This window comes from Andrographis paniculata, unplaced genomic scaffold, assembly GCF_009805555.1.
Source record: "Andrographis paniculata isolate CXL003 unplaced genomic scaffold, ASM980555v1 Contig67END, whole genome shotgun sequence".
NCBI lineage: Eukaryota > Viridiplantae > Streptophyta > Magnoliopsida > Lamiales > Acanthaceae > Andrographis > Andrographis paniculata.
Genome location: NW_026137603.1, coordinates 671,206 through 682,455, shown reverse-complemented (window position 1 = coordinate 682,455; position 11,250 = coordinate 671,206). Strand labels below are relative to the sequence as shown.

Genomic DNA, 11,250 nt, shown 5'->3' with positions numbered 1-11,250 from the left:
GTCAATCCTAGGTTTTTTCACCGACCTCTTTCTGACAAATTATATCTAATACTACTATAAACTTATTAAATTGTAATAAATACACATACAATTAGTGGATCATAAAACACGAGCTTCCTTTCAAATCTTACTGTCAACAAACATGAAATTCTCATACACTGCTTGTGCAAAATGCCATACGTCAACAAAAACACCTACAACACGAACATTCTATTGCTTCAAGTGCTCCAGCGTTCAGAAAAGCAAAGAAAGGTACCTAGATGTTTTATAAACCTTTTACTTAGAAAATATAACTAAAAATATCTGATTTACCTACCAGATACATGTTAACAGCAACAGTTACCGACGACACCGCTTCCATAAAATGCATTGGGTACGAGAAGGTTGTGAGTATGCTTCTCGGCTGCGAACTGAACCTTCTGAAGGGAAAAAAAAAAGGTTATAAAACAAATTACCATTTAACTGTTTACAGAAAATCTCTGTAACACTATTTTTTATCCAGGAGATGGAAAGGCTTTGCGAAATGTGAAACAATGACGTGAAGTGGAGCAAATTCATGTTCACAGTCAAGAAAAAAGCATCTGCGTCCACAAGATTTAACACAGACAGCTACACAATCAACAACATGGAACCATGGATCCTAGGTTACAACAAAAACAAACAATGAATTTTAAATCATCTAATAAATCATATTTCCAATACCAAATTTTTTTTTACTACTCCGAGTTCTCAGGCACAGATATAGAAGATCTGAAAAACGATTCACCCAATACACCCTCTCCAAACACTCCCCAATCTTCAACCCTCACTCCATCATTATCACATATTACAATTTCATCGTCAGCGTTTACTGCAGAAAAATCAAGTAAGAACTGCTTCATAAAGTACAACAGAGGACTTCAGAATCTATGCTATCGTTAGATATTAAAATTTGCTTCTCTATAATAGGTGGAATCCGCAAGAATCTCTGGCCATTAATACCAGATCCAGAAACTGAAACAGCCCAGAAAAAACAAGGTAAAGAAGCACAACCGGCGACGTCAGCAAAGAAAAAGAAATTGGCGACAAACAAGTGAACATTCAGCCGCCCCAATTATTCACCTGGAAAATGCCTTTCGTCTGTAATTACTAAGTTAATTTCGTCTTTAAGCACCCTCAATAGAGGAAACTGCTTTGGTCTGTTTGGCACTCATTTCTACAGGCCATTCATGAACTATTTCCGTCCGTGTATGATTGTTAAAGCAGATTCCATCTCCTCTATCAATTAACACGACTCGCTTGCATGCTCCATCGCCACAACCACTTACTTTAAAAAGTTTCTCTCATCAACATGCTTTCCCGGAATACTTATATTAATATATTTTAACAAGCATATTACACAAGATTTGTGCGTATCTGCCTTTATCATCTATTTACAGGTCACCTAAGTTGCCTCTTTCTCGTATACAATTTTAAGAAAGACAGTATCAGCGGAGACGCCGGTGAACGGTCGGGAGGGGAAGCGACCATGAGGCGGGTCTCCTCTACATCCTCATCTTCCACCCGTCCAAATGTTATTCCGGTGAGACCTACTTTATTGCAACTTTGTCAAAAGTTGATGGCTCTGCCTCTGCCCGACCGATAAAACAGACGCCCTGCCTGTCAGCCGGCCGTTGATGGATCTTTGTCAAAAGTGACCGAAGACCTCAATGAAACCTCCACTCGATTTTTTGAGGCTTGTACAGGAGCACCACCCGGCATTCCAACTACGGAGGAGGGCCCGGTCAGAACAGCAATGGGCAAACTTACTTACTGCCCTCAGGACCCTTCGTTGTAAATGTTGAAAAAATCTTTGTAAAGAATTATTTATATATTGATATATTTGAAAGTTCTATAAAAATTTTCAAAATTACATTATATGAATATGAGTATATAAATTTAAATAAATAAACTATTATGAAAGAAAATCAGAGAAAAGACCCAAAAGAAATACATAGAAAAAAATAAATTACAAGAAACTGGCCGAAGTAAAGGAGTAATTCCGTTAGGTCGCGTCATTTCTACATTCTTTGGGAATGTAACATTTAGCATTATGAAGAAGACCGTGATAAAATAAAAGGTGTCGGACATATTTTGTCGGATGGAAGGAGCATAAACATGGGCCCTCAAAAAAATTAAATAAATAAAAATTGGCCGACTTGGTCGGAAAAAATGAGGAAAGACGTAGAGTCGGTCGCCAGGGCGATGATCCAACATCTTCCTCCAAATATAATATAATATCAATATTGCTATCAACGCCAGACATTTGTTCAAATAATAAGAATAAAATGTTAATGCTATATTCATAACAAACACATGAAATTATTTAAAAATTAAACAGTTATAAAATCAATTATACTTTTCTTAAATATTAATTATTATATTATACTTTTCTTGATTTTTTTTTTGGATATTATTAAAAAAAAATTAATGTAAATTATTATATATATTGATATATTGGAAACTTCAAAATAAATTTTAAAATTTACATTATATGAATATGAACATATAAAATAAAATAAATAAACACTTATGAAAAAGAATCAGAGAATAGACCAAAAAGAAATACCGCAAAAAAATTTAAAGTCTGACCAGATTGGTCAGATGAAAGAAGAAGGCCGTTCGGTCGGGTGGTTTGGATTTTTTTTTAAAATATAAATATACAACATTATCAGAAAGAAAGATTGAGGAAAAAAATAGGTGTCGACAATGATTCTCTACAATAGAGGATAACGGTCCAGTAAGTAGTCGGTTGGGATAAAAGAAGCGCGAAAGACATATAACAAATTATATAAATATATATTTTTTATATCTGTACAACCAACCAATTTATAAAAAAAAATTTATTTCGCAACAGGTATACCGATATAACAACTACTTCCTTTAAAAAAATCAAACAAACAAACAAGTGGCGCGAAGTAGCGCGCTTTCACGAGAAGTAGTATATATATACCATTCAAATAACTCATATATATACAATTTCTTCTTTCCAAAATTTTAAATTTGGAAAAATATAAACATATATATATATGTTTCTATGAATATGTATACATATTATATGAGTTTTTTTTTTGTCATATATAGATGACTATTTTAATAAAATTTATTTTTATAATAATTGTAAATAATATTCATTTCATAAAAAAATACACTATATATGAAACAATATGTAAACGAGGTATAATTAAGTTTATATTATTATGGTATTAAACTATTATTCCTTAATATTAATTATAGTAAAAATTGTTATTCAAATATAAAAGAATTTAAATATAAAAGAATTTGACTATTTCAATTTTAAAATTATCTCTCACTTATGTAAGAAAGAATATAACTACTGATCAATACTTTTGTTTAGTTATGATAATAGGTTTCCTTTTTAATATATGTTTATTATATATTTTATTTAGTTGTCTTTTAATCAAAATTACAGTCATCAATTATTACCAAAAACAAAAGGACTGTTTCTAACGGTGAAAAATCTGTCACAATAACTTAATTTTTTTTCGCAAAATAGCCTTTTGTGTCGACTTTGTTGCGAATTTTGACCGCTACAAAAAATTGCGATACAAAAAGTCTATGTTGCGACAAATTCCGTAACAAATAAGTGGTGGTCAACCCTCAAAATAAGCACGTGTTAATTGTATTTGTTGCATTTTTTGTACATAAAAAAAGTATCGGTCATATTTTTAGAACAACATATATCCGTAACAAAAATTCAAAACAAAATTTAAATCCTGTCATAGAACTATTTTTTATGACATATTTTCCGAACAAAAAATGTGATTCAAATATGTAATCTTGTCAGAAAACTTTTTGTTGCAATCTTTATCCGTAAATGTGTTACAAAAGTAGTGTCTTGTCAGAGAGTTGTTTGTTACCAAATTTGTCTGCAATAAAAAATTCGGTACAAATTTAATGCAAACGTAAAATATTTTCTATACCGGCTATTGTCTGTAACTAAAAATCCGCTATATAATGTATCCATGCCTCAAATAAGGATTTTTTCGCCATGAATAAAATCCAATTGAAAATATTTGTTATGGATCACTCTGCATCACAAATAACTTAAAACACAATTTTATTGTAATTAATCTGAAATAATTGTTCATACCTATAGAACAACATCAATCCAACAACATTCGTTTTCATATCAAAAATAGAATACTAGGCGTCAACAGTGCTTTTAAAGCATCTCCAAAAATCACCATGCCATACACCATAACAACCAACTAACAACTTGCTAACTCTTGATTCCCAAATCCAAAAGTAATACGTGAATAAATAGATATAGTATCAAACTGCAGTACTATCCTAAGGTCGACTAACAAATACAGTTATGAACGACCAAGCTCATTGAGTGCAAAATCACAAAGGAAGCAATCAAAGGCAGTGAACCAACTGCAATGTGTTTCCAATGATATATAAGAATTATATTAGCAACTAAAGTAATTTAATTCCCAAAAGAATAAACATTTAAAAAAAAATGTGTACATCCTTGTAAGTGCACTTGATGTTATCTCCGTCGAGCACCTCATCGAGGATCTTCGCTCCGGCATTATTTAGGAGAATAAGTGCGGTCTCTCTGGGACCGTAACAGCAGTAGCAAATATCTTGACAAGGGCTAGGGTATCACCTATATAAAAACGTAAAACCAGAGCTAGTTACGATGAAATATGATATCTCTAAACAACATGGATGAATAGTAGATTAAAAAATATTTATTTATAACTCAACTTATACATTATACTTACATATCACTGAAATGAAACATTACAATTCACCACCTTGAAATCAAGGAAGATAGTTAGCTAAACTAAATGCAACATCACAAATAATTATTTAGTGGTTAATTATTGGTACCTATTGCACCATAAAAGCATACTACAAAAGCATCACTACATAGGTGGAAATAGAATGGATCAAAATAACTATCAGTCATCATGTCAATCATCAGAAGAAAATGGAGAATGGATAAACAACATATATTTGTATATTATAGAGAAAGCAAGCTACATAAAGTAGTGAGTGTAATGAAAGAATATTTTTAAAGAGATGCTTGCTGAATTTTATAATGTATGCCTTTGAACTGTCAAACTACGTTAGACTAATCAAACATACCCTCAACGATACAATGTGAATTTCAGGATGAATCAAACATGAAACATGTACATGTAGAATAGCATTTTAGAAACATAAGTGGAAACAATAATACTAGCTTAAAATGAAATTACATAAGAAAACCAAAACTAAGTCACACATTTTTTTATCGGTAGTCAAATAATGACCATACAATAGAAAAAGTTCAGTGTGGTGGTTAAAGTTTTTGATAATTACATCATCAATTGTCTAGTTAAAATAATATAATCTAAAATTATTAATTTTATTGAGTCTAATTCAATGAAATTATTGTATTTCATTCATATGGCTAGTGAATCCAAACTATATAAGTAAACCAATAAAATATTAAATACATAACAAAGTACCAAAATCTCTAAAGGATATGTTTTCCTTCACCATCACGTTACTATATATCACCACCAACATTTGCATGCATACACATAAGTTTTTATCTTTGTTCCAATAAACAACGACTAGAGTAAGTAAAAATTTTTTCATAACGGTATCTCTTAGCCATGCAATAATAAGACTAACCTTGGATAATGGGGTTGCATTGAGGTAGCATGCCACAACTACAACATTGCATATCTAAAAAAATCAAAATAAGTGAGATACTGCATTTCCATAACTCCCAAACATAAAAAAGCAAACTTTTAACATGATACATAAACATTGTTATCCACGAAAATATACCGATGTACTCTGTTGATTTAACCACCGTTAGCCTCAACAAATATATATTCATTTGACTTAGGTAAACCTGCAATAATAAGGTATATTTTGTTCCAGGGCATGTTTCACGCAACAGATGAATCCCGATCAAATGACAAAATATTAAAATTCTTTAGTATGTCATGACGGAAGTAACTAAACATCAAAGGACATCTCAAACATGTAAATTATGTCTTTAACCTAGCTAAGCTTTTTTCCTATGACCTTCATCATAACTACGCTTTCAAAAGCAACACGTATGAAGTTGATGAAACTCTCATGTTTCTATTAGTTTAAGTCAGTCAATACACCAACATCAACTCCGACTATAAATTGCTGACAACCTCAATTTCTCGGAATAACATCGCAAACATCACATCTTAATGATGTCTGCCATATCTAATATTCCACTTATGCTCTTGGACATTTCACAATAAGTTCTAATTAAAAATTATGAATGTCATCTAATTGTTACTATTTAATTCTGAAAAATCATGGATGATTGCAAGCCTGTCATCTTAACTAAAAAATGATACAAATCTAGTACTTCCTCCAATTCTTACATAGTTTGCACTACAAGAGTATCTTTTGGAACTCCATGATGGGGTCATTCAGGGTACTAAACACGCAAAACGGACAATGGTGGTTCTTCTCACTCCAAAGCAAGGAAAACTTGGTTATTTTAAGAGTCTTGTTACACAAAAATAAACCAAAACCTTTTCTTAATCAAGATCCAAGAAATTCTTGATAGGAGAGCACTAGTTGTAACAATCAATCTCAAATGAATGAACAAGTAAAGGACATTTGCCTCACCTCCTTGTATTTCGCTTCTAAGCATCGGTATATCAATGAATTATTTGATACCTGCATCCACTTGTTGGTGATACGTATGTTACCAAACTTTCTTGGTCTATCCTTTGCTTTGATATAATCAGCAGACTTCATTGTCTGCACTCAAAATTGTTATAAGGAAACCAATTATAATACAATATCATATCAGCATTACATAAATAGATTAAAAATGAATTTCCTCTTTATGAGATGGGCAGCTTAGTAGAAACAAATAAGAAAAATCTCCTCAATTTGGTGTTGTATCACAGTATATCTCATAGAAATTTTAAGTGCAAAGTATCAAGTAGCACAACAATATATCATAGACTTATTCACCTATGTAGATGTCAATAAATATTATTAGATCACGATATAAATATAATATTCATTTATGGACTCCAAAAAGTTAAATTTGGTGGAGTAAATTCATAGCAAGCATATGAATGCTCAAATTGTGCAGAAATTTAATCAAACCAATTAATTGTGTAAGTAAGCTTTTATTTATCTATGAACTTTTTTTTTTCCTCAACCCAATTGTGCTAGTTTTGGAACTTTCAGATCCTCCAAATCAATTAAATGCTATACAATAGTGCAATATCATTTTTCCAAACATCAAACAACCAAGTAGATAGAGAATTAACAACAAAGTGAAGAGAACCAAAACTATTCCTTGTTTAAGCATTAGATGCCAATCTACTAATATGTTAAACATTCCTATTATTAGATAATTTTATCAAACTAAATATAAATGTTTCCAAAATATAATTGTATATACATATATTAGATTAAAGAGGGAAAATATAAAAAATCAATAAAATCTATCAACTAATTCCAATATATAATAACAAGCCATGAGATAAAAGAAAGATATTGAAAATTGACGTCTCTATTTTATACAAAAACCAATGCTAATACCAATAAAATTGAAATATATCCACCATGTAAGAGAACCCTGGGCAATCAAATAGAATTTGCAAGTCATTTTTTCTCAAACTATAAAGCATTTAATATATAAGGAATATGCATCTCGATAAGTAGTAGTTAATGATAATATATTGAAGACAACCTTGAACCCCCCAGAAAAATAAAACCGCAATAATTCAGTCACATAATTGACATTCAGTAGCAAAGTTAATTATTAACCCCTGTATGCATAGGTTGTATCCGATTGTTTGATATTTTTTATAGCAGGATGGAGGATAATGATACATGGAAAGGGTTTCTCTCCAACTTACCTTCACAATCCGAGGGAATTGTAGATGTGAATGAATTTTCCAACTAAGGCAAATTTATAATTAGCAGCAAGTTCCAAATTTTCACAGACTAGAAGGGAATAGCTAGACAATTATTATATCTAGTAAAAAGTGCAAAAAATAACCGACTCAAATTAATCAATGAAAGACCTAGAAGCAGTTGAGGTATTTTGACGAGCAGTTGGCGGGCGAGCAAGCGTGAATTGGAAGGCACACTCCATCAGCGTAAGAGGGAGACGGACCAGGATCCATGGGACCCAACCTCAATCACAGGACACCAACCTCATTCAGCATGCCACCTCAACCAAGCAAACACAACCCACAAGAATTATACACACAGACCAAAATATCGAAACACCACAATACTTACAAAACTGATGGGGGAGACTAGATGGGGAAAGGGAGAGCCAAAAACCTGCACAATAAGCCGGCGCCGGCGCCGGCACCAACTGACGACAGGTGAATAGAAAACAAATGTTGTGTAGCCAAATGTGAATCACTCGACTTCTAGGGAGAGACCGAAGCGAGGCGACACAACAGGGTACCAAAGAAACACAAGGGCGAGCCTAGGATTATCTTTCAGACTGACAACGGGCAGCCATCGCCAGTGGAACCATGGCCGACAGCGGAGCTATTGTTCGATGAGGGTTAAGGAGGGATGGTAATCGATTTGGGGAGAAATGAACATCGAATTATGAAAAGTGATGAGATGTTGTGTGTATCCGATAGTGTTATCACGCCTTTACATATTTTTTTTAGTTTTTTTAAAATTTTTAAAGCAATTTTATTTAGATGTATATATATATTTTATATATAAATATTATATTTACTCTTTTGTTACGATTGACCTACGTAATAAATATATTTAGGACGATATTCGTTATAATTGTATTTGTTACATAGAAATAAGCAAAACAAATAAAAATAAAAGTTGACCAAATATAAAATTTTTTGTCACGACAAATTTCATAACAAAAATCACTTTTTTGTACAAATTTATTGTTACGGACTATAAAACTGCTACAAATAGACAGCTTTTTGGTAGTGAATATATGCAATTGAAATTGATTTATTTGGTATGATATATATATTCTTATAATTCATTCTAAAAGAAAAAACAATAATAATAATAATAATAATAATAATAATAATAATAATAATAATAATAATATATTTATATTATTTTTTAATTATATCTATGAAAAATAACTAATATATATAATTACTTTATCCCAAAAATTTTAATTTGGAAAATATATAAATATATAAATATATCTTTCTATACATGTGTTACATATTATATGAGTATTTTTGTGATATATATATGTATATATATGACTATTTTAATAATATTTACTTTTATAATAATTTTAATATAATATCATTTCCTAAAAAAACAATCTATATCTATGAAAACATATGTAAAACAGATTTAATAAAAATTATATTATCATGTCATGAAATTATCATTCTTTACTATCAATTATAGTAAAAATTGTTATACAAATATAAAATAATTTAAATTATGTTTGTTTATTTATATATCCTTGATACCATCAATATCTGCAATTGAAATTGATCTATTTGTTATGATATCTTATTTTCTTTTATACATATAGCAGGAAGACCCGTGCTACGCACGGTGTTATCAATGAAAAAAATTACTGCGCATCATTTATTTCAAAATAAATTATTATAGAATTTTTTTTATTAATTTTATATTTATTTTCAAATATTTTAATATTTTATAATAAAACAGTAATAATAAAATACATAACAATGAAATAATTTTTTTAAGAAAAATAATATTATTTAAAATAAATTTAAAAAATAAAAAAAATAAATGAATATCTAATAATAAAAATTATGATTTGCTTTATATATTTGGAATAAAATATGTAATATAAATCAAGTTGTGTAAAAATAAAATTATACTTACTAAAATATAATTATATATAATTCGATGATTGTAAATGAATATAAAATATAAATATTATAATTTATAGTTTCATTGATAATTACTAAAAAAAACACAACAAAATTGAATAAGAAGACAAACAAAAATTCCAATTTACAATACAACGAAAAAAGTAACAACTCATTGTAAGTGCATCAATGATAATAAATTTAAATATTCTTATTCTCACCCTTTAGCCGCGTTACCATTCCCTCACATATCTTTCTCTTCTTTCTTCTGGCAGCAACAGATGAATATGAATGATGCTCAAACGATTGTATATCTATCTATATATATATATAGAAAAATAAAAATAAAAATTCCGTTTTCTTCCACTAATATTGAAACCACCATCCCACTATTTTAAAACGGTCATTCACACCCTCTATAATTTATTTTGATAATTAAAAAAATAATGAACCGTAAATTCTAATAATAAAAAATAAAAAACTGTAATTTTAAAAAAAAAATTTCCAAAATTCTGAGATGTTACAGGATCTTAAAAAAAATGGGGTCCACGTTTAAGCTCTTATATATATATATATGATATGATTTGAGAATTAATGTAAATTATTATTGTTTGTGGAAAATTAGTAATTATTTTTTAAAATTAATTTAAATTATTATTGTTTATGAAAAATTATATAATTAAAGAATTTATATTTAAAGTGTTTTATATAATTTTTGGAATTTATGTAATTTAGGGATATTTTACTTTAAAAAATAGTGTAAAAACATTTTAGATGATATAAAAAGCCTATTACATAATTTTTAATTTATCTCTGATGCAATTTCTCACTTGGTCGGGTAACTTCCATCGATACAATCACAGAAAAGAGTAAGATAATACTGATCTACTTGTGATGTATTTTAATTTAATCTTTTCATCTAAAACAAAAAGTTTTTTAGAAAATTATTTATTTTCTAATTATTATTCTTCTAACATTTTTTTTTAAAATCTATTTATGCATAAATAGATGAATAATATCATACTCAATTCATTCACCCACAAATTTTTGAGGTTTTTTCTTTTAATTAAAAAAAGTTAGTAATTAGTTTTTAGAACTATTGTAAATCTAGATGTCTGATGTAGTTTTTCTAGTACTTTGCAGAACAACTTCCACATGAGACCAATATTTTAATTTAATCTTTTCATCTAAAACAAAAGGTTTGTTAAAAAATTATTATTCTTCTAACATTTTATTTTTTTTAATCTATTTATGTCATAAATAGATGAATAATACAATTTTCAATTTCTTCACTCATAATTTTTTTTTTTGTTTTTATAATTGAAAAATGTTAGTAATTATTTTTTATAATTAATGTAAATTATTATATTTTATGAAAATTATATAATTA

At 29.1% G+C, this 11,250-nt stretch overlaps 1 protein-coding gene across 3 annotated transcripts; it reads right to left on the bottom strand.

Moving 5' to 3' along the window:
* Positions 1-4,079: 4,079 nt before the first annotated feature.
* LOC127263229 (uncharacterized) lies at positions 4,080-8,668 on the bottom strand. Of its 3 annotated transcripts, XM_051292254.1 has the most exons (5): positions 8,085-8,668; positions 6,664-6,798; positions 5,833-5,899; positions 5,674-5,727; positions 4,080-4,654 (listed from the first exon to the last, which is right to left on the bottom strand). In XM_051292254.1, exons 2-5 carry the CDS (start codon positions 6,793-6,795, stop codon positions 4,581-4,583), a joined length of 327 nt encoding a protein of 108 aa, XP_051148211.1. In that variant the 5' UTR covers positions 6,796-6,798; positions 8,085-8,668; the 3' UTR covers positions 4,080-4,580. The 3 variants fall into 3 exon arrangements, 1 of the variants encoding a protein (XP_051148211.1); XR_007841400.1 differs by lacking the exon at positions 5,833-5,899 and having other exon boundaries at positions 4,092-4,654; positions 8,085-8,666; XR_007841399.1 differs by having other exon boundaries at positions 4,093-4,654; positions 5,674-6,798; positions 8,085-8,233; positions 8,350-8,668.
* Positions 8,669-11,250: the final 2,582 nt, after the last annotated feature.